The sequence below is a fragment of the Pantherophis guttatus genome, chromosome 1 (genome assembly GCF_059756535.1).
Source record: "Pantherophis guttatus breed Tessera chromosome 1, ASM5975653v1, whole genome shotgun sequence".
NCBI classification, from domain to species: Eukaryota; Metazoa; Chordata; class Lepidosauria; order Squamata; family Colubridae; genus Pantherophis; species Pantherophis guttatus.
The window spans coordinates 257,629,668-257,654,925 of NC_142063.1; the positions used below are offsets into that span (position 1 = coordinate 257,629,668).

Sequence of the window (25,258 nt, forward strand, 5' to 3'; positions counted from 1 at the left end):
CTCATATTCTGCCATCTGCTGGCAATAGAGGTGGTAATCCTCATTTAGATTTTTCACATTAAAGCACCAGTGTAAAACATTAAACAAGATATTGCTGCCCTATTCTAAAACATATTCTTTTACTAGGAATGTGATCAAGTCCATATAGATGATGTATCGTCAGATGACAATGGACAAGACCTAAGGTAAGATGTGCCTTGAAAAAAAATGAAGCAAATTTAAATAAGTATGTATTTTTAGGAAGAAATAGTATTCACTTTTGCATATTTTGGGTGTTTGCAGTACCTACAGTTTTGCAACTGATGGCTTCCATGCAGCTGCAAGTAGTGCAAACCTTTGTCTGCCAACAGGTGTAAGAGGAGGAGTTGACTGGATGAGGAAGCTGGCATTCCGTTACAGAAGAGTCAAAGAATTATATAATACTTATAAAAACAATGTAGGAGGTAAGAGGGATTTTTTTCAATATGACATTAAGATCAATCTTGTAGTCTTCTGAAAATAATTATTTATAATGTAAAATATAAATAATACATAATAATAATGCATCATCATAATAATAATACATAATAATACAAAATTATACAAAATAACCATGGGTGGTTTGGAAATTTTGTGAAGAAAAGTGGATGAAGAAAAAGGAGAAACAATTTACAGTCTTTCATTAACAAGTTGTGTAATACCTGGAATATTGCATCCAGTTTTGGTCACCACATTACAAAGAAGATGTTGAGGCTTTGGAAAAGGCGCGGAGAAGAGCAACTAGGATGATTAAAGGCCTGAAGACTAAAATGTATGAAGAATGGTTGCAGGAACTGGGTATGGCTAGTTTAAAGAAAAGAAGGATGAAGGGTGACATGATAGCAGTATTCCAATATTTGAGGAGCTGCCACAAAGAAGAAGGGATCAACTTATTTTCCTAAGCACCAGAAGGCAAACACGAAACACTGGATGGAAACTAATCAAGGAGAGAAGCAACCTGGAATTAAATAGAAACTTCCTAAAGATGAGAATAATTAACCAGTGGAACAGCTTGCCTTCAGAAGTTATGGGTGCTTTGTCATTGGAGTAAACGTCTATGGATATTCTCAGTCATCCAGGTCATGATTGTCCCAAGGTGCTTTTTCAAGAGGCAGCTGGACTTTCTTGTTTTTCTTTGAAGACATTTTGCTTCTCATCCAAGAAGCTTCTTCAGCTCTGACTGGATGGTGGGGAATGAAAGAATTCACGGTATATTCCTTGCAGACAGCTGCTCATTTGCATTCTTTTAGAGAGTCGTTGAGGCCTCTTGGAGGTTTATCTGTATCCTCAGTGTCACCTGAGTAGTGCCTGCATCTTCATCATTGGAGATTTTTAAGAAGAGACTGGACAGCCACTTGTTTCAAATTGTATAGGATCTCCTACTTGAGCAGGAGGTTGGACTACAAGACCTCCAAGATACCCTCCAGTTCTATTCTGATTGAAGTTTGGACCTTAAATTGCAGGTTTCTTCAGCTCCCCTTGCATTTGTTAATTTAGATGACAATTAGTCATTTTAGCTTTTCATCCCAAATTAAAACAGTCTTCTGTGCCTTTGAAGAGAATCTTCCTAGAAAAATTGGTCTGGTATAGTTTCCTCTGGTATACTCAACTGGTATAGTTGTAGCTTTGTATATTCTGGATTTTCATTACAGACGTATCTGTAGTATATGTATATGTAGATACAGATGTATATGTAGTGACTGCTTTGTACAGTGACTGTTTCAAGTTAAGTCAATGAAGAAAAAATAATTTTATGACTAATCCTTGTATGTATGACCTTCACAGATCTGTAAAGCAAAGGAAAGCTGAAGTAAGACCATAAGCACAGTCACGGTTTCATTTAATAACAATTTTATTTGAGTTGCCAGACCCAATTGTGGTTGCTAGATAAGGACTACCCGTATTATTAATGTAGAGTACCATTCAAAAGCATTATTCTTCACATGCCCTCCAATGTAAATAATATTTTAGATGTGACTTACATGTTATGCATATTATAACCAGGGTTCAAGATTAAGCACAGATTCCCAACCTATGGGGTTGTGAAGGACAAAATCCACATTTCCTTAAGGAATTATATGTGGCATATTTTAAAGCATGACTGTGGCTATGCATAGGCATTTTATTGGACAACAGACACAACTCTTTTTCTGATTTAAAAACAAGGTGTTTTTTTATGTCTGCTGTTGCCTGGGAATGGGAGAAAAGTGAGCAGAGAATAAGCAATTAGAAGGATGTATAAAAGAAAGAATGTGCAGTAGTGTCAGAAAATAGTGAAGAGACACAGAATACCTATGTTTAGGCAGAAAAGGGATATTAGAGGAGAAGAAAGGGAGAGAGCACATTTAGAATATGCATAGTTTTAGAAAATCTCTATAACCAGTGGACAATCCCTGTTCAGCAAATCCAAAATCCTTTATGTTTTGGGGTGTTTCAGTTTCAAATGAAACAACAAACCCTGACAACACCTTTTGTGATATTATTGGATAAATAGGGCAAGATGGACTACCATCTCCTCAGCTTCTCCAACATAGCACACCTTACCAGCCCATCTTATCTCCTCATCTTCTAGTTCTTTCTTTTTCTTTCTCATCTCAGTCACCATCACTGTGACCATTATGGGATAACTCACTGGCTTTTTTGCCCCCCTGTCTTCTGAAGACCTGCTGTTTCCCGCCCCCCTTTCTTCCTTTTAGTCACTATTATCATTGACATCCAAAATGATCATCACCCAGATGAAGCTTGTCACGCAGATGAGCAGTGATTAACACCAAGATTAACATTACACTTAACAATCAAGAAGCAAACAACGCCCCAATCAAGGAACCACCAAACAAGCTAACAGTAAACAGCCCAAACAAAGAACCACTAAGGCCACTCCCATCAATACTGACAGGGCAAGCCACTAGGATATAAAATGAGAGCAAACCGCACTCTCTACTACACTGATGATGTTACTTAGTTTGTTAAGGAGACATCTGCAAGAAAACAATCAAGCTCAGAAAGCACCAAGGACCCTTCATTGACATCCAGGCATGACACATCCTATGTGCTTGTTCACGAACTTCCCAGCATCTTCCCTTTCTCATCTCAGCCATTAGTAACACCACTGCCAATCAATCCTGCATGTTATATTTCAAGGCCGGTTTTCTCATTAGCTTCCCATTCCTTTCTTCCCTCAGCATTCAGTACAGTTGAATCCAGCCAACCCACCAGCCCATCCCTTAATCTTCTCAAGGCCTTTTCTGCTCTTGCTCAGTCAGCTACTTGTTCCAAACTTCCCTAATCTCAGCAGCAAGGACTGGCTTCCCATTCAAGGCATCCTCCTACAGTACTGTCTTCTTTCAACTCACGTGTCTTCCCTCAGGGGCCATCAGTGGCCTTGGCTTTCTCCTAATGTCCTGCCCCAAGTAGTGCATGGAACATCTTGCCCCCTGATGTGAGGCTGGCCCCAACCCTCCTATCCTTTTGTAAGGCCCTAAATTCCTGGTTCTGCCAATTGACCTGGGCCCCCAATGGAAGAACAGCACAGTGGAGGTGGTTGATCAAGTAACAACAGATCCTACCTACCACCCATTCTGCCGCCACCCTCCCCATATGTCCTTAGATTTTAAACTTTGGTTTTAATTTGTGTATCCCAAAGGTCCTTTTTCAAAGGGCAACTGGACTTTCTTTGATTGTCCTTAAAGAAGTGTCTCTTCTCATCCAAGAAGCTTCTTCAGTTCTTAATTTATTTTTATTTTTGTTTTAATGTAGATTTAAACAAAAATAGATTTTTGTAGATTTAAATGTCTTATGACTATAAGCCACAGAGTACCTTATGGTAAAATGGGCGACCAGTGAATGAGTGAGTGAGCGAATGAACAAATGAACTAACTACCACCTTTTGGACTGCTTCTGGAACAAAATAACCTTTAATGTGTATTATTAAGCAACTTAGAAGTAGTAATATGCACCAGAGACAAATTTCTTATATGTCTAATCACACTTGGCCAATAAAGCTATTCTATTTTGTTCTGCTCTGCTCTGCTCTGCTCTCTTTTATATTCACAAGCAAGTGAACTGAAATATTTTTGTAGAAAAATATGTTATTGGTCTAAATTAACATGAGACTATAATTCCTGTTAAACAGAATGCACTTTTAAGAACTTTTTCCTTTATGAATCAGGACTTCTTGGCCCTGCAAAAAGAGATGCATGGCTACAGTTAAGAGCAGAGATTGAAGCTCTCACTGACTCCTGGCTGACCAATGCACTTAAATCTTTATCAATTATTAGTACAAGGTGAGTACAAACTTATTTTTTTAAAAAAAATTATTATATTGCAGAAGCAAAACAATATTAAAGGCAAGAGCGGACAACAAGATACTTGTAGGCATTCAATGTCCTGCAGATGTGTTTTGCAAACCCATTAGGCTTCATGCATTTTTTGACCTGGCATTTTTTATTTCTCTTTTAATCAAAAAATAAATGGATGGTAAAATGCTAACAGCTAGTATTCTCTTTATTAACAGGAATGCATCCAGGGCCCTTAGGCATTCTTAGAAAATAAAAATAGAGGATTACTGCAACACCATCCTTGGTGTGGAAGCATGGCTGCCCCTTGAAAATAGATTAGAATGATTAGAGGGAGTGATGAGTGTTTACTGACTCACTACACTCAATATCAAAGGCATTTGGTAAGAAGAATATTCCAAAGGCATCTCCTGGCCAACAGAATACCCACCTATCCCTTATATAATGTGAAGGTGATATTGTAAGTAGGACATTAGGCATTGAGGTAGTCTCCAACCTACAGGTTGAGGACAACCTCAATGCCTAATGTTCTACTTACAATATCACCTTCACATTATATAAGAGATAAGTGGGTTATTTGTTCAGCGACCATTCAAAGTTACAATGGCACTGAACAAATAGTGGTGACAACTATTTCTCAGAGTTCCAACCATCTGAGCACCCCACCAAATGTGTGGTTGTGGTCCAGAAGCTTGGCAAGTGGATCATATTTCTGACTGGTTGCAGTGCCTGATGATCACATGATTGATATTTGCAACCTTCCCTAGGAAGTCACTTGGGAAGACAGTAGGAAAGGTCACACATCACTGGGATAAGTTTCCACCACCTGCCTGCTTTCTCCCAATCCCTCTGCCCTTTGGGGACTCCTCCAGAGTGCATCACTTAGCAATGGAAATTCTGGTCTCAGAATTTGCTGTAGTAAATCAAGGAGTACTGTACAAGCCAAGTTATTCGCCGATCCAGCAATCATACTCTATAAATTGTATAGCCTGTAAAAATTATGTTGATTTCTTTGTAAGTTCAAAAAGTGATAAATGAAAATGTTATCTCAGACAAAAAGGCTGTTTTTCCATTCATAAAGTAGTTCATATTCTATGAATTTAGAAACTCAGTTGAAGGTGTGTGTTTATCTATGGATTATCACAATCATGAAATTTGCAACGTACAGAATATTGAAATATTTATTATTACTGCAGTAATAATTGAAGTAGTAATTGATGGCTGATCTGTAGCTAATTTGTTTTATCATTATGCAGATGTATACTCTGTCTTTCTCTATAGGAGTAACTGTGTAAATGTCTTGGTAACAACAACTCAACTTGTACCAGCCCTAGCAAAAGTGCTTCTGTATAGTTTAGGAGGTGTTTTTCCTATTGAAAATATTTACAGTGCAACTAAAATAGGTATGTATCTCAATTCTTTTCAATTTACATAGTTTGCTGATGGTTTCCAAATGTCTTCTAATCTACTAATAGCACTTCAGTTCAGTTAACAAATTTCACCACTTGTAAGAATTGTATGTAGAAACTATATAAAAAGAGTTAGATAACTAGAGTGAGATTCCTAGTTACACACACACACATTTTTGGATGTACCAACCCCACTATTATCATTAGTAAGGCTATTCAAGCATTTGAAAGAGGTACTTTACAAACATGTATTCTCATTATAATAAGCTCTCTTTTTTGCAAGGCACAACTATTTCTAAAGCGAAGTGACTGCATGCTTGAATGGCTTTCAAAGCATCTGTATAAATATACAGCTGCTTTGATGATTTGAAGAGATATGTTTTGTTCATACACCTGCATATTGTGGTACACCTTTTTAAAAATGCTTTGCATGCTTCATTGACTCACAACATCCTTATTCAGAAACAGTTGACCTTATCCGAGGATGGAAAATTTCAAAGTTCAAAATGTTGAACTTTGAAAATAAAAAGTGCTACTTTAAGAAAAGAAGTGCAGGTTTTGAGATACCCAGATTAGGGGAGAACAGACAACCTGGTTGTTTATGTCCAGAGGAACAAAAAAAATTATATGCTTTGTTAGGATTCTAGCAGGACACCTTGCGTGTTGTCTTAGCATACCAAATATTAGCTTTCCTGAGTTTCCATTGGGCTGTAACAGAAAATTAATTAAAACAGCACCAATATTATGAAAGGCTTGTCTAGTGTATGATTTATTTATTTATTTATTGTATAATGCCTTTTTAGAGATCACTGTGATATTTCTTTTTTGAGAGCTCAAATAAATAGTGCATTATTTTTCAGGAAAAGAAAGCTGTTTTGAGCGTGTAGTGTCCAGGTTTGGCACTAACATAACTTATGTTGTGATTGGAGATGGCCGAGATGAAGAGCATGCAGCTAACCAGGTAACTTCTCTCTGAACACTTATCTCATTTATCTTCCAGGAAAAGAAAGTTGCTTTGAACGAATAATGCAAAGGTTTGGCAGAAAAGTAGTATATGTTGTAATTGGGGATGGTGTAGAAGAAGAACAGGCAGCAAAAAAGGTAACTTGTTTCATGAAATGTTGGTGTGATATTTACACTGTAATATTTACGCAAGCTTATTTTGTTTGTATTTCTGTTAGTATGGCACATTGTCAAATTATTTCACATGCCAAGATCTTAAGAAGTAAGACATAATCAAACCATTTGGATTCAAGCACAGGCTTTATGAGGATGGGAAAGATATGGAAATTAAATAAAATATATACTGATTATAGATTTTTTTTTAAAAAAAAACTAACTCTAAGGAAATTAAACACATTGCGTGGATTTGCAAGGCCCAGAAAAATGTATTTTGTGTCATATAATCGAAAAAGCACATTGATTTTGTTACAAATCTAAAAAGGAAAAAATGCCAAAAACTATTTATTTCAGAGGGTAAGCTATAAATATATTTTAAGAAGTAGAGTAGAGTAGAGTAGAGTAGAGTAGAGTAGAGTAGAATAGAATAGAATAGAATAGAATAGAATAGAATAGAATAGAATAGAATAGAATAGAATAGAATAGAATAGAATAGAATAGAATAGAATAGAATTCTTTATTGGCCAAGTGTGATTGGACACACAAGGAATTTGTCTTTGGTGCGTATGCTCAAATTGATTAAAATTTGAATTGATTTCATTCTCGAGACAGGCACAGCTGTATCTATTCCTCATTTACATTTAGAGAACTGTGATTTCTATTAAATTGAACATTAAACCTTGGAACACTTTGCGTTTAGTGCAAAACAGTCATATAGAAGATTTCAGCACTATATACTTGATTATTAAAGTAATTTATGATCATATAAGTGCCCAGTAAACATTGTCCTTAAAGAAATCTAGCAGGAAATTTACTGTACTTCAACATATTTTATACTTCAGAATAAATATAAGCAAAGTGGAGAAAACATATACATTCAGATATACTGCATCTAGAGCATGAGTGTCCAACCTTTTGTCTTGCCTGGCCCACAATGAATGAAGAGAATGTGTCTTGGACCACATATAAAATATATGATACAGTTAATGTACATCAATCTCATAATAATGTTAAAAGTTTATGATCTTGTTGGGCTGCATTATTACCTGACCAGGGCTGCGGTTAGACACACCTGATCTAGAGCGATCTTAGAGTTGGAGGAGATTTTATATATAAAATAAATAAATAGACATTATTTCTTGGTTTTCTTAGAGTTGCAACTTTAGTTGTGGTTCTGGTTCCAAATGGTTGTCTTATAGATGCAATACGGTGTTGAGAATGTCTGGTAGCCTATTCAGGAAACTGGGTGATTGATTATTTTAGAGTTGGCATGCTTCCTTCTAACTTTACCTGTTGTGTGCATGAACATTTGTAGATTTTTTTTTTTTAAAAAAGAAGGCAAATTCTTCAAATAGATCTGCAGTCAGTAAAAATAAAGTTATTAAACTTTATTAACAGACATGCTCATGAACTTCTGCAATGTTTTTAATTGTAGAAAGGGTGTATTCCTCATAAGAGATTGCTTTCCTAAATTCACTGGAGTAAGACTGATACTTGGTAATCATAGTAGACGTTTTGAATATTGAATTATATAGTCTAAGTGACTATATTGCTTTCAAGGAAAGATTAATATATGACAGCAATTTAATTCCATACATAACCAATACCGGGGGAGGGCGTGTATCTCCCATATAGGCAGAAGTATAGGTTCAATTTGGGGGCATATTCTGAGCAATCACTGCTCAGAGAGAAATGTGCTGTATTGTAAAGGTTAAACTGAAAGCAAACACTAAAATTAAATGTTTGGTGCATTCATTTGCCTGTATTTGAAAGCATTGTACTTTCTGAAGAAATCACAAGGCATGATAGTTATAAATTAAAACTAAGCGCAGTGATATAGTAAAAGTCATAATATTTTATACATCTTGGATTGTATTATACCCTGTATTATACAAAATATATTTTGTAATGAAGATTATTACATACTTGATTGCTACTAAATTTACTTCTTTGAAATATAAACAATATTATTCCTAACATATGCTTGGTAAATAAAGTTGGAGTAACAATTTGGTGTAGTAGTTAAGGCATCGAGCTAGAAACTGGAAGACTTTTGAGTTCTAGTCCCCCCATCTAACACACAAAGCCCAATTGGGTGACCTTGGGCCAGTCATTTTCTCTCAGCCCTAGGAAGAAGGCAATGGCAAACCACTTCTGAAAAACTTTGCCAAGCCAAGAAAACTACAAGGACTGATCTAGACAATCTCAGAAACAGATGCAATTGAACAGAATTAAAAATAAATAAATAAAGTTGAATTTATTAAGGTGCTTATGCAGCTTTTTGTATGTTTTTTCCAGATCTATTTGGACATTTGCTTTGTTTTATTTTCTTGTCTGTGTCTTACTAAGAAAAATAAGGATAATCATAATATATAAAAAGAAAATATGTGATGTGTATGATAGATATATTGTTCATTCTTCTTGCCTTCTCTCTCTCTCCCCCCCCTAATTAATGCAGCATAACATGCCTTTCTGGAGAATATCTACCCAGTCCGACCTCCTGGCTCTACACCAAGCATTGGAATTAGAGTATTTGTAACTCTTCTTTTTTATATACATATTTCAAAGTACACTGATTTTTTTTTTTTACTTTGGATATGGTGCCTCTGGCTTCACACATATTATCGTCTTAAAAAGAAAGAGCAATATATGGATTCCATTGCAAAGAATTCAGATCACCGCATGGAGACATACGTTTTAATACGACATAAGGATTCTCTACATGGTCTTACATATTCAGCATTTTGATGATTAAAGAACTAGAAAAATGGTTGCTGGTACACACCAAATGAGCCCTAGCCAGAGAACAAGGTTTGCAATAGTCAAAGAGAAGGTGAAGAATGAATGCATTTTGTGAATGACAAAGGTGGTATTCAACAACATTCCTCACAATGGGATATATTCTCAGCACGGAGGTTTGAATCAGACTTTAGGCTACCTACCTGACCCAGAGAATTGGGATGCACTTGGACTATACAATGGCAGTCCTGTCTCAATCCGTAATAGGTGTAAATTATTAATGAAAATAATTTACTGTGACATTAGCAACTGACTTTGGAAGTGGATGCAATTTATTATATTGTTTTGTTTTGTTTTTGGAGGTGTGTGGGAAGGGGGTATATAATAATAATTGTCTCTTTTATAAACTTGGCAGACAGAATGTGCATAATGATGTGTTGTGCCTTAAATGACAAGATCTTGTTTGTGTGTTACAGTGTAACATTGATTTAAAATTATGTAGATAAGATAAATCTTTGTGATAATTTTTGACATGACCAAATTTCAAATTCAATTAATCAGTACTGCATAAAAGCAGTTTAAGTGTTTGTTGCAGTAAGAGAAAAAAAATATATAACTGAAAGTTAGCATTTTTATTTAGATTCTTAATAATTCCACTGATTGTATGCAAATTTTTTTTAAAAAAATGTCAAAAGGTTCGGTATTCTGAGAAAATAGTTAACATGACAAATTATTTGACAATTTTTCCTTAATTTTTGCGTTTAAAAAAAAATTATACACATGGATAACTTGTGCTACAATGAGTTTAATTTATGAGTTTTATGGTATATGTGTAAAAAAAAATAACTGGCTACTTTTACCTATTGACCTAGTATCAAATTACAATGTAGTATATTTAACATTCAGTAAGGTACATATAAACATGGCTGAATGTGGTCCAATGAAAGTTTAAGTAAAAGAAAACGGCTAAATCAAAAAAAGAAAAGGAATTGCTAGTTTTTTCTGCAACAAAAAAATACAATAGACCAGGGATGTCAAACTCAATTTCATTGAGGGCCTCATCAGGGCTGTGGTTGACCTCAGGGACCAGGCGGGGCCAACCGGGTGGGTGTGGCCAACCGAGTGGGGGTGCTCACCTTGATGCCACTCCCCAAATTGCTGGCATGTTTCCTGTTCGCATTGGGTAGACCAGGACAGCCCAGCGAGCTGGATCCAACTACATTGCGGGCCAGATCCAGCCCACGGGCCTTGAGTTTGACACCTCTGCAGTAGACAAACAAAAAGATTACTAGATGAACAGTAATATTTTCCTAACATTGTCAAGTAAAGAAAACTGTAATCTATAAATTGCCCATTATGTGGTCCAGTCAAAAAGATCCTTTCAGTTAATGAGTTTCTACCAGCACTTAAATCTGTTGTAACTGATTTTGTAGCTATAGGTTAGCATGAATCTCAGTGAAATGTTCCTCTCTGGTTAGTTTTTCCTATGTATTTTACCATATTTTTCAGAGTATAAGACGCACTCCTCCCCCCAAAAGTGGGTGGAATTATCTATGCATCTTATATTGCCGAAGCCCCACCTACCTGCTGGCCCCCACCATTCAGTCATTTCCCGCCTCCATGCATTGCATTTTCAGTCTCCGCACGCTCCATTTTAGACCCGTTCCAGGCTGCGGGGATTGCCACAGCACATTGTCGCTGATCGCTGCCTCCGCGCATTGCATTTTCGGCCTCTCTTTGTTGCATTTTCAGCCTCCACACGCCCCATTTTTGGCTTCCGTGCATTGTGTTTTCGGGCAGTTCCATTTGGTGGGGATCAGTGGCAGCAGTGATCCCTGCCACCTGGAATGGGCCAAAAACGTCACATGCAGAGGCCAAAAATGGAGGGTGCATAGGCCAAAAACACAATGCGCAGAGGTGGCAATGAGCTGTGGCGATCCCCGCAACCTGGAACAGATGATTGGTGGTATTCCGGTAGGCAGATCCAACCACCAATCAGCTGCTCGTGCTGAATCAGGCTGCGATAACATGCTGAAACTCACCAGGCTGTTTACTGTTTGTTGCAAGGACACTAGCCAGATGAATACCTATGGATGCTGGTAGGCAGAGGCAAAAAAAAAATTTTTTTTTTCCTCCCCAAAAACTAATGTGTGTCTTCTACATCGGAGCGTCTTCTACTCCGAAAAATACGGTAACTATGCTTACATTTATTTGCAGCAATGGCTTTTCTAACATTGCACTATATTATGGGTTCTTGAATAAACCAGAATTGGTTTGATTCATACAATATATGAAGTCAAAATCAAACAATTATTTGAATGTGTAGATTCAGCCCTGCATATTATTTTGATCTTGTGTGTGCATAATAATAATGTACAAGTCATTTGTTACAAAGGAGGTGGGCAGCATATGCTATCCTGTCTGTGGTAAGACCCCACCCGCTTTAGAATCTTCCCTCCCCAAGAATTTAAACAAGCTGTGACTTTGATGTGGACAACAAGAGTACTTTTGTTCCTTCTAACTTCTAAGGACTTCTAACGTGAGATGGATGGGTGGTTGTAATTCCACTGTGTTTATTTTAATGCTCTGTTTCACAGGTAGTCCTTGATTTACAACAGCTCATTTAGTGACCGTTCAAAGTTACAGTAGCACTGAAAAAAGTGACTTATGACTGTTTTTCACACTTAATGACTGTTGCAGCATTCCCATGATCAAAATTCAGATGCTTGACAAATGACTCATATTTATGATGGCTGCATTATCCCGGGGTCATATGAGCCCCTTTTGCAACCTTCTGTCAAGAAAAGTCAATGAGGAAGCCAGATTCATTCAATGACCGTACTACTACCTTAACAACTGTAGTGGTTCACTTAACAATTGTGGCAAGAAAGGTCCTAAAATGTGGCAATACTCACTTAACAAATGTCTCAGCAACAGAAATTGGGGTCATAAGTCGAGGACTACCTGTACTGCTTTTATTTTTAAAGTCCATTTTGTAATATTTTCCTCTTTAACTGCCTTGTACACCTTTCTTAGGGCCAGATTCTCCCCTGTCTAGATGCCACAAGTTGTTCATTTCAATTCAATGATCAGTCTGTGATTTTTCTAATGATGTGTAATTTGTGGGTAAGCCTTGTGGGAGGGGAGGAAAGGAATGAGCCTGGGTAGTATTTAAGAACAGAGTAGCAAGCAGCCTCTTGATGTAATTAATGGCTGTTGCAGTTATGCTTTGCACATGTGGCTGAAGGGCAGTTACCAGTTGACAAAGAGAATGGGCTTCCCAATTAATCAGCTGTGAGCAAATCAAACTAAAAAACATGACCACAAGAGTTTAAAAAATCTGAAACACCTTGAGCATAGATAAGAACATGAAGGAAGATAAAACTGAGAATTGGCCCTTTGTTACCACATTTTTCTGTAACCATTTGTGTGATGGGACAGTGGATCTCTACAGTGTACAGGTAGTTCTTATTTACCAGTCACAACTAGGTCTGGTTGCAGCTCTGAATCTAAGCAGCTTAGATGTTTCTAAGCAGGTTAGAATGAAACATCAGGTGATTGTGCCCAACTTAACAAATGAACTGCGGTCATTAAGCAAGTCCCCATAACCATTACATGCGACGACTGCGACTTTCAGCTATCAGCCAGCTTCCCCATTGATTTGTTAAAAGCCAGCTGTGACAGCCACAAATAGTGATTACATAACAGTTGCAAATGTACACCTGTTGCCGAGTGCCCAAATTGCAGTCTAGTAACAGGAATGCTGCAACAGCCGCAAATATGAAGAACAAGTCATAAATCTCTTTTCTCAGGCTGTCATAATAATGTTGAGCAGTCACTGCAAGGAGCTGGTAAACTAGGCCTACCTGTACCATTATTGGCCGAGTGAAAATCCTTGCAAAATTCAGAGATTTAATAATGGAAAAACACAGGTGCCATTTTTGCCTTACAGAATACAAAATGCACTCTGGAATGAAATGTTCATTGTTTCAGAGGTAAGATCCTTTGATGAGTACTAAGACTAAGATAGTTAACATTTATATCTTGGGAATGCACAAAATAATAGTGTTCAGATATGAATTGGTCTACAATATGAATATAAAACCTATTATCAGTTGAAGTGAATTTCTTTTCTGTGCTATCCTCCCCATTAATAAAATTCATTCTAGTTTAAAAGAGCTTAGAGATGGTGTTTCTCACAATTTCACTTGCGATTATTTTTAAAACAGCAAATGTTTTATTTTTTCAAACTTGTTATTTTAAACTTGTTTTATTTGCCCAAAGGCCCACTGAAAAATATTGTATCAATTTGTTAATATAGAAATGTTTTTTGGTCATCTTTGGATATTTAGAAATAAATAGGTTAAAAATGTCCATAAAATATTCATAAAGTCTGCAAGCCATCCAACCAATTTTATACTTGTCACATATTTTAGTTACTTAAGGTGAAAATTCATAAGCCCTTATCTCTGGTTTCGGATTATAATAAAAAATATCTATGAATCATTGAACAATGTGTATTTTAATCTAATTAAACTTATAAAGGTGTTCCTCAATAGTTTCAAGATATTCTGTAAAAATATAAATGGAAGGTGTTTTATCAAAATGACAGAACAATACTACTGTACAGTACAGTACAAGTTTATTTGGCAATGATGTAGAGTTGAGATATTACAGTGTTTTCAATTAACACGCTCACCTTTGTTTATTTTGCTTTTCATTTGAGTATGCTAAACATTGCTCTATTATTATTGTATCCATTAATGTTTTGACAAAAAATTATGAACTCCCATGCATAATAACAAGGATCAGAATTGCCAAACTTTTAGATGCAGAAATAAGCTGTGTCAAATACTGACCTTTTACGTGATTCCTTACAAAAATGATAATGGAGAAAAACAGGACATTGCTGCTGAATTAAAATTTTAGGCGAATTAAATTGACCTGATTTTGGCATTTGAGAATGGTCAAAATAATTGCAGAACAAGTAAGAGAACGTTATTCCAGATTTTTTTTTTTAAAAAAAAATAATAATTTGGATTGCCATTGGTATTTTTATAGCTTTTTCTCTCACATCTACCTGTGTGCATATGCACATATGCACAATGTTTGTTAAATAGTTGTGCACTTAAAACAAAATATTCTGAATATTATGCTTTGCAATTGCTGTACCAATTTGAACAGAAACGGCACTTAAATATGAAGCACTTTAAATATAGGGCTTGAGATAGAAGAACAGCACAATTTAGTTTTAAGAGAAGTACAAAGTAATAATGGATAAAGGGTTCAAATCAATAAACTACTATAGTGAAATGGAAAAATTAAATATGTAGATAGTTTTCTACATTTTTCCACACAGTCTCTTCCTTTAGGACTTAATATGTCGTCCTTTCTCCCCTTTTCATTAGCTTTTGGCATAGTGCATCAACTGTTCCTTGCTGTGACAGACCTATCCATGGCTTTCCATTGTCTGCCTCCAGTTCAGGGGTGGGTTCTACTTACCTTTACTACCGGTGTGCATCACACCTGAGCACGCACACTTGCTCTTTTGCGCATGCACAGAAGCTTCTGCACATGCGCAGATCACCTCTGATGACGTCCAGGTCAGTGGGCAGAACCTCCCGCCGGTTTTATTACCGGTTCTTGCAAACCGGTCCGAACCGGGGGCAACCCACCACTGCTCCAGTTGTTTGGAGAGAATTTTTTTTGTCCCTGTACAGATCATTTTTAATAGTTGGAGAGTTTTTTTAGTCATACTTCCCAAATAATGGTAGCAATTGGAGCAGATTTAAATAAGTAAAATACGTTGGCAAATTCTCTAATAGGGTAACATCTTAATTAGGACCAACTGAAATATTATAAACCAAACATAATTGTAAAAAGTTGCAATTCAAAGTAAATTTGCTCTTCAAATAGGTTGAGCAACAGAACCCAATCTAAATCTTTCTGTATATTGAAAAATATGGGGCTGTGTCCATTTCGATTTTAGATGTGATTTTCATTTTGGATTGCAGGGAGAAGGGTTGGAGCCACGTTTAAATGCTTGAATCAATGCGGTATTTAGTACTTTAGCGTGAAGCATAACTGACATGAGCCAATATTGCATTTGAATGCCCAGCAATAGCAGCCTTATGGAACTTTTAAAGCCAAGGACCTGTGTAATGTAAATCATGATTTTATCTAGGGATAATATTATTTAAGAAATTGTAAATTAATATTGAAAGCTTGTACAAAATGTGTATATCTTTAGTATTTCTCAATAAATACATGTGGAAATATTGTCATTTTCTGCACAATTATAATACTCCTGTATCCTTGATGTTCTTTTTTGAAATGCCGTGTTTTGCAATGCATTGTAGAAACAATTAGCCTGATCCAAAAAGGAGTGTCTCAAATATACTCATTCTCTAAATGACAAGCCTTGCTGATCAGCTGTTTAAGCCAGAAATGTTATCCTAGTCCTGTCCTTTTTCTGATTGGAACAATTAACACTTGGAAAAAGATTTTATGCATCCCAATCGCATCTGTGGGAACATAGTTCAAGATTTAATTTAATGTGTTTTCTGTCAAAATAAGATCCTCGGGTAGAAGAGCATTTTACACAATTGATTGCTCTACAGAATTTCTCTTCACATTAAAAATTCAAAGTTGGTTCTCCTTTCTCCTATACACTTAAGATATTTGTTTTCTGAGCATTCAGGATCTATCAGCACATTTTCTATCAACATGTTTTATTGAAAAGCATAGGCTTCTGTATACTGACTTCGGCTTACAGCCCAAGGCAGGTCATGGACTTGGGCTTGAGGGAGGTCTAATAAGATTAGAGAAAGAAGCTTCTAAAAGAAGAAGTGTATCAAACAATTTTAGATTTTTTTAAAAAGTTTGTGCAAATTAAATATATTATCATTTGGATTGCTATTGGTGCTTTATAGCTTGCTTTCTCATTGTGTGCCTGTGCATACATTCACACAGTAGTTGGGTACTTAAACCTGTACTGAATATTATGCTTTTGTAATTGGTGTACCAATTTGAACAGCACCTGAAACCGATATAGTATGATTGATGTTGCTCTTAGTATTTAGCTGCAGAAAAAAATGCAGTCTTGCTCTAATATTGTTTCATCATCTTTTCATTTTTATTTATTTTATTTTATTAAACTTGTATGCCGCCCTCTCTCCCAAAGGACTCAGGCTCATAACGATAAAAACACATAAAATTCAGTAATCAGATATAAAAACCAATACAATCCCCTTAAAAAACCCCTTCAGTCCAATCCGGCCAGGCCAAATAGCCATGTTTTGAGGTCACGGCGGAAAGAGTGAAGGTCAGGGGCCATCCGGAGCTCCAGGGGGAGCTGATTCCATAGAGGAGGCGCGCCCACAGAGAAGGCCCACTCCCTGGGAGTTGCCAGCCGACACTGTCTGGCCGACGGGACCCCAAGGAGGCCCTCCCTGTGGGAGCGCACCAGGCGATGGGGAGCTGTCGCTGGCCGCAGATGGTCCACCAGGTACCCCGGGCCTAAGCCATGTAGGGCTTTATAGGTAATTACCAGCACCTTGAATCTCACCTGGAGGGCAACCGGTAGCCAATGCAGGTCCCGCAGGAGGGGTGTAACAGAGTGTCGGGACACTCCCATCACTACCCGCGCAGCCGCATTCTGCACCAGCTGAAGCCTCCAGGTGGTCTTCAAGGGCAGCCCCATGTAGAGAGCATTGCAATAGTCATTCTGGGAGGTGACGAGCGCATGAGTGACTGTGCGCAGGTCATCACGGTCCAGGTAGGGGCGCAACTGGCGCACCAGACGAATCTGAGCAAATGCCCCCCGGGTCACGGTCGTAACACGGTCGTCCAGAGTCAACCGTGAGTCCAGGAAGTTGCCTAGATTGCGTGCCCTTCCTATAGGGGGCAACACCTCACCCCCTATATACCATATTTATCATTTTTACAAATATCTCAAGGCAGCAAACATCCAATACATTTTCCTCCCTTTTCCCCCCACAGCAATGAGGTGAATTGGGCTGAGAGTGACTGGCCCAAGGTCACCCAGCTCGCGTTCATGGCTAAAGCGGGACTAGAACTCATGTCTCCTGCTTTCTAGCCTGTTGCTTCAACCACTAAACCTAACTTGTCTCTTACACAACTTTAATTCTTTCCAACAGAAATCATCCTTATTTAATATCATCCTTGGCAAAATTGTTCATTGGAAAGTAAACTTCTCATAACTGCAGCAAACAACAGGTTGGCTTATGGCATCTAATTTCAGTTACCACTGTAAATTTTCCTGCATATGTTTCAATGGATAATGAAATACTGTCGTCATTTGCATGTTTAATGTTTAGCTCATATAATCCCCAAATTCCTGTAAACAGAATCGGAGTATCGTAAGTACTAAAGGCCTCTGTTCCCCAAAGTTCTACAAACTGGCTCCACACAGCCTCCCTTTTTACTGCACTAAAGACAAGAAATATCCCTTGGAAAAGAGGGAGAAGATAGGCAGATACTCCTAAGGCCTCTTCAGAAGTTCTAATATCAACAAAACATTGACACACACACACACACACACCAAATTGGAAAGTGATATGCTCACCCTTTCCTACGAAAAAGAAAAATGTAGATACCAGTTTTTATTACAGATGTCAATATTTCAGTCCCAGTCCATAGCAGAAAATATGTTTCAGTGTAACTTTTCAATTTTCAACTTTTGGAGTTTTAATTTAGATAGAGTGATTCTTTTAGCAAGCTGCTCAGTTATGTGCATTTATTCTTGCATTTCTTAAATTGAAAACTACAAAAATTATTAAAAGGACTAAACTGTACTAAAAGGACTAAGCTTTAAACTGTACAGTTTAAAAGTATTAAACTGGTTTCAATTCTATACGATTTGCGCACGCAAGACAGGCAGCTAGGCTCTAATAGGAAAGGCTCTAGTAGGAAAAAGTCCACAGATCAAATTTTTCATTTTATAATACTGGTACATTTTCAGGGTGTAAATTTGAAATGAAAATTTGGAGAGAGAAATAATCTCTAAAAATTTGTACCCCACATTATTTTAGATTTCCCCCTGTAATCTTACACAAATACACAGTCTGTATTTGAGACACGTTTCATAGGTTTTCTTAACAGTATGCAGTAACCCATAGCCATAAATTAATTTATAGAGGTGATTAACTTTCTAATTGGCGGCAACACAAAAATATATATGAACAAAAGTATATGCTATTGAACAGCTGAGGCAAATATAGCTAAAAATAAGCCACCAACAAAATAAAATCTAAATATTTTAGATGCAGGGCTTGAAAAATTAACCCCAACATAACCGACTAAAGCATGTTGCTTGGGGCTCTGCCTATTTTTAAGGAGTGACTGCTTCTATTCTGGGTTAGATAAGACAGATCATATTCTAGGGCCTCTTTCCCAAAAAGTAGTTTATAGGAATTGCTTTTAAAACACCCAGAGATTTATTGGATGAAGTGACATTATAAAGGTGACCTGGGATCTGGTGGAATCTGAGCACATTGGATATGATATAGCTAAGTTTAAACAGAGCACAGGCTGCGTTGTATGTAGTTGGCTAAGAAAGGAAGGGAAAATGTGCGCGATAACTGTTTAAAAATTTTGGCATTGGCACCATGCATGATAAGCAATCCAGAGAGTTTCTGAATGTCAGCCAAATGTATAAGCCAGGAGCTATGATTTATTCACAGGCTAAACTGGGCCTACTATTTCCTTTACAAATAAAATGGGAGAAAATTCTTGGTGCAATCTTGCAGTCATTTTATTTTTAGAAAAGTGTTTCTGAAAAAGCAGCCTGAATCAAGTCAAGCTAGGAATCTGATAAACTATACCTGATTCATACATATCTGAAATCTAAAGCTACTGTTTGCAAACAAAGCTTTCTGATAAAAAAAATAACTCTACAATTGCTCAAGGATAGATAGATAGATATGCTTGCTTCTATACAAGAAGCCCAACAAACATGGCTGGTTTTGTCGTATTCAGATGCCTCAGCAGGGTTGATAAGGGTCAAAAAAAAGTTAAGATGGCAGTTTTAGTCCCATGGTTGTGGTCAACCATCTTGTCTTTTAGACTCCTTTCCCCACAACAGATGCCTGATATTACTGCTAAGGCGTATGAATGCAGATTTTCTGAATCACTTCTGGATCCTGAATGATTCCTGATGAATTATTTTAAAGGAACTTCCAAGGAGCAACTGATGCTTGGATGGATCCCGTTCCATTATTCTTCCAAACTTTCACTTTGTGTGTGGGGGAAAAATAATACGCAGAGGATATGCTGCACTTCTGAGCCATTTGATTACCAAATAAACTGTTTTAAGTAAAAACTGCATGGGTGCACCTCTTAAAAAGCAAGAAACAACATTTGCTGAATTCCCATTTGCATGACTCAGTTTTATATTTGCTCTTGCTGCATTCCAGGAACATATTCTTTGAATTCTCTTATGTATTAATGGTGTTTATTTCAATTATTGTGTTCTAAATTATGGTATGCTTATGTACCATTATTGATGTTCCACCCATGAAGGTAGCACAGGTTTGTTACTTGGTTTGTTAAAAACCCCATATTTAAATCTCACCATCTCCAGAATGAGCCTAGGGGCAACTTCTGAAACTTTGAAAGATGACCTTATCTCCAAAGAAGCAAGCTACGGACATGCTCTATTCACTCATCTTCATCAGATGTTCGTGTAACCTGGGTTTCAGATTAGTGGTTCACCTTTTCTCTACCTCATATTTATTCTTTTGATTAGCCTAAAACTATTGTGTGCTCTTTAATGCAATAGTTGATCCTGTTTCTTTTTAAAAACATTCTTCCACCTTTAAGATATGAGGCCTTGCCATGTGCCATGCTATACAAGACAGATAAGCCTTCAATTGATTTTCTTAAAAACAGTCTTTAGCACTAAAAAGCATCCTGTATATATTTTATATTTCTATTTACCTCTCTATAAGTGGAATTGTAGAAGAAAGGTAAGGTGTATGGTTTTTCCTATGTGCATAGCTCCTCTTTTTTAAAAAGATAATAAATGCATAGACTGTAAGCATTAATTAAGCGTTTCTACTTGATGCCTTGAATCTTATTTCTTCTGCCTTTGCTTTTTTGGGACATGATAATCAGCCTAGCATAATGTCAGGGTTGCTTCCAGACTCTTCATGAATTAGTTCAGCCTATCAAGATCTCAGATCTTTGATCCCAAGTTTAGCCATCCATCCAGAGCAAGGAGCTGACTGGTATGGTTAGGTGGACTTCTTTATCCATGTATGATGGAATGTCTGAGGCATGTGCCAGCTGCTGTGAATCTATTTTTTCAAAGCAGCAGATGTGATTAATCCAGAAGAACAGACAGATAAATTCATCCCCGAGAGACAACCTTCTGCATAGAAGGGGATCCTTGCATGGTGTTTCCACCTACGCCAGTTTCAGAGTTCATCTGATGTGATCTATGGGCTTTCTGACAGTCGAAGAAACATGACGTAGATCTTCATTTTATCTATCTGTCTGCCTCTAATATTATTCATGCCTCTCATCCTTACAATAACCTATTCAAGAAATTTCATCCAGCTGAGTGTTCAGTGTATCCTCTCTTGCTACTTGCTGTCTCAGGCAAAACGGTGTCCAGTTTTGTTTCAGATTTTATGTACCAATAGTCCTTGCCTTCGAACCATTCATTTAGTGACCATTCTAAATTAAAATGGCACTGAAAAAAGTGACTTGTTACCATTTTTCACACTTAAGACCATTCCAGCATTCCCGTGGTCACATGATAAAAATTTAGACACTTGACAACTGACTCGTATTTATGATGATTGCAGTGTCCCGGGTCAGGTAATCATCTTTGGCAACCTTCTGACATGTCGACGGGGGAAGCCAGATTCAACTCTGTTACTAACGTAACAACTGCAGTGAATCCCTTAACAACTGTCAAGAAAGATCATAAAATGGGGCAAAACTCTCTTAACAAACGTCTTGCTTAGCAACAGTTGTAGTAAATTGAGAACTACCTGTAATTTTTCATTACATAAATTATATTCCTACAACACCACTGTAACCACTTAGAGCAGCGGTTCTCAACCTGGGGTTCGCGACCCCTTTGGGGGTCGAACGGCCATTTTACAGGGGTCGCCAAAGCCCACTCTCACCCCCCCCCACGCCTTCACTCACCCTCACCCTCTGCCTCTGCCGGTCGCTGTTCGCTTACCCCGCCCACTCCCAATCTATTGCTGCCTCCTGAGTCCCAGCTGATGGCTAGAGGGAAACAAACCGTTTAAATTCTTGCCACGGGGCTTCAAAGGGCCGCCCTACAGCTGATCAGTGTTAAAAGAAAACAAATGAGAAGACAGGTGCCTGCAAAAATAGAAAAAAACAGCCCCTTTCAGCTTCAGCATAGGTTAATTACCATAAGTTGATTTGATCAGCCTCCGGACTCTTAGCTGATTTGCTCTCAGCTGTTTTGTGGAGGGCTCTGTTGCTAGCTGCAAAGAGAGGAGCAGATTTTTTTCCCCTTAGCTATGCTGAAAAAATGAAACTGAAAGTAAAGCAGGGTCTTTGCTGCAACGTGACAAAATGAGGCAGAGAGAGATTTCTTTTTCTTTTTCCTCACCAAAAAAGGTAGGTGCAAAACTGCAAACAAGGGGAAATTTAGGGCAAAAGAGGAGGTTCAAGATTTTAAAACACAAAAGAAAAAAAGCTCTATTTAACTAGGGAATTGTAATAATTGAGATACTATTAATTGTATATTGTGTTGAAAGCAGAAATGGTTAAGTTGTGGTTTGGAGGAATATATGGAGGAAATTATTTGGTTTATTATTATTGGTAAATATAATTAATTGATTTGTAAGAAATTGTATTGCATGGAAATAATTGGAATATTCATGTTCATATTGATTGATATACAAAAAAGATAGTTATACAACTAATTGATTTATATTAAAATGTTGAATTTGTATTAAACAACTGTATTACATAATTACATAATTAACCAATATGAGGATAGATATAAAAATAGATGACAATGGGAAGGGGTATAATATAGAAAAGAAGGGAAAAATTGAATTTGATTAAGATTAGAGATGAGGATGAAGGGTAATATTGGTTTTTTAAAAAAATAGATGAGGAAAAAATATGGCAAAAAGAAAATATAGAAATTGTAAATTTAATTGAAATGACTAACACTGGTTAAATTTGTGAACCGGCCAAATATTCTGTTCAAAGAAAATACATTGTATGTTTGTATGTGTGTTTCTAATTATTGCTATTTATTCATATTTGTTCTCTTTTATTCTTTAAAGTTTAACAATTCATCTTTATCTTAATATCTCTATAATTGTTTGGGGTTGGTTTTCTTCCCCTTTCATCTTTTTTATTGTACAGCAATCTTTCTCCTCAAACCTACCACCTCTCTCTTTTCTTTCCTTCTTACTTTCTCTTCCTTCCCCTTTCTTCTCCTTCCTACTTCTTCTTCCTTTCTCCTTCTCCTCCTCTCTTCCTCCCTCTCTTACCTTCACTCCTATTCTAATTTCCCTTCCCTTCCTTCATCTCTCTCTATTGCTGTATCCTTTTATGCATATGGACTACTCAGAGGGTTGAAAAAGTTATTTTTGACTGGTCCTCGCACTTTTGACCAGTCTTTGAACTTACGACTGTCCTCACATTTTACATTTTTGCCCTATCTTGTCACCATGGTGAAGAGAAGCAGTTGTGAAATGAGTGACACGGTTGTTAAGAATGCTACAATGGGCACGATGACCAGTCATAAGTGTGAGGACCAGTCAAAAGTGCGAGGATCTGTCAGAAATGACTTTTTTCAGCCCTCTGAGTAGTCCCTATGCACATAGCCATGGCCACCCGGTCACATGACCAGCTAGCCACGCCCACCCGGTCACATGACCTCCAAGCCACGCCCACAAAATAAGCCACGCCCACAGAACCGATAGTAAAAAAATTTAGAACCCACCCCTGGCTGGGGGTCACCACAACATGAGGAACTGTATTAATGGGTCGCGGCATTAGGAAGGTTGAGAACCACTGACTTAGAGAAACAGAAGTAACTATGACAGGAAAAGCATTTTCCAAAAAAAATGTATGTACTAACCACAAAATTGATTTTAAAAATTGCGTGCCACATGATTTTTCCCCCCTTTCTACATAGGAATACTTCGTTACTTAGCATAAATGGAATATATGAACGTATCATAAGCAGTGCGGAAACTACTAATAAAATCTATAAATATCATATGAGGGGAAATGAGCATGTAGTTCCAGGAGCTGGAGTTTGAGTACAACATATTTCTCTTTTTTTAAAAAAATTAGTTCATCTGATTCTGTTTATCCAATGTGCTTATGACAATATTAGGATCTGCAATAAATTATTGGCAGCAATTATAGTAAAGTTTTAGATTATGTTTTGACTTTGGCCCAAAAGCAAAATAAATTTCATTAATCTGAGGTGGTCTGGATTGCTCTAGGTCATGGATGTCAAATTCGCAGTATCACGTTGCCATCACATGACGTATTGTAATGTTTTCCCTTTCGTGGAGCTTGTTTAGGCGTGGCCTGCACGTGACGCATCTGGCCCGTGGGCTGCCAGTTTGACACCCCTGCTCTAGGTATAAAAACTTTGCAAAGCTTCAGCCCTCTTTATGCCATAAAATATTTGCTTCTTGGTTTCAGAGAGTGGAAATGGATTCAGAGTTCAACAGGATCATTCTTAATGGACTTGGTGGTCATACCACTCTCAGTTGCTCCAATCACAACTTCCTGGATGGATCATGAAATCAAGACCTCTTGAGAATGTTAAGTCAATGCCATTAGAATTATAGCATATGTCTTGTCTAGCACAGGGTGCTTATCAGTGAGATCTAGCTTCTTTTGGAGGCAGTTCAATTTAAAGACAAATCTATCATTCATCATTACATTGTTCATAGCATTGTATAGGTTACATAGCAGGAGAACATTTCAACCTCTATCCTCAATGGAGTCGGTTTGTAAAAAGCTATTTGTGAGAGCTGCAAGGAAAATGGGTTTTTTTTCCCCCATGCTGGAATACCCATGATCATTTGTGAGTGGCAGGAAATTACCATTCCCTTTTCACATGAACCACATTTACTTTTCAACATATTTCGATCTGGCAATTGTCATTCACCTTTCCAACAAATGCTGGTAGCTGTGGGAAAAGGTTGAGAACAGGCAGGGCAAGAATGCATCTCAATAAATACGCACTTGCAGTTCTAAAAGTTCTAATTATTTTCTCAATTAAAGAATAGAACAATTTGGTGAGGAAAAAATATTCTGGACTGATCATTAGACCTTCCTGGATGCCCCTGAATATTGAACATTTAAAACATTGTATGAGGAATAAAGCATCCAAGTTTTGGTGCATCTCTGTTTCCTTTCTGTTTTTGGCCCTGACCATCATTTCTAGTTTGATTCTCAGTTGTGATTCAAATATAAATTCTGGTCTGCTGTTTGTTTTAGATGTCAAAGACCCACTGATAGCCCAGCACTGATTCCATATCCACGTTCACACAAATCTTTGCCTAAAGAGTGAATTCTACACAAAACAGAAGGTGGAGAATTGCAATTTTCTGACTTCAACCATATTTCTCATTTCTTTATTTGCAATCGTACACAGTCTTGCTGTGCCGGGTGACAGATACATTT

General features: G+C 37.3%; 1 protein-coding gene across 9 annotated transcripts in view; it reads left to right on the forward strand.

The window, feature by feature from the left end:
- EYA4 (EYA transcriptional coactivator and phosphatase 4) overlaps nucleotides 1-10,565 on the forward strand; it is a 101,568-nt gene extending 91,003 nt beyond the window's left edge. For 6 of the 9 annotated variants that reach the window (XM_034418839.3, XM_087887168.1, XM_087887164.1 and 3 more), the window contains 6 exons: nucleotides 127-185; nucleotides 283-443; nucleotides 4,187-4,301; nucleotides 5,595-5,716; nucleotides 6,723-6,823; nucleotides 9,300-10,565. In XM_034418839.3, coding sequence (XP_034274730.1) covers nucleotides 127-185; nucleotides 283-443; nucleotides 4,187-4,301; nucleotides 5,595-5,716; nucleotides 6,723-6,823; nucleotides 9,300-9,380 — 639 coding nt within the window. In that variant the 3' untranslated portion in view covers nucleotides 9,381-10,565. Of the gene's footprint in view, nucleotides 1-126; nucleotides 186-282; nucleotides 444-4,186; nucleotides 4,302-5,594; nucleotides 5,717-6,582; nucleotides 6,684-6,722; nucleotides 6,824-9,299 lie in introns of all 9 variants that reach the window. The other 3 variants (XM_087887172.1, XM_087887175.1, XM_087887165.1) reach the window with 1 other exon arrangement.
- The last annotated feature ends 14,693 nt before the right edge of the window (nucleotides 10,566-25,258 follow it).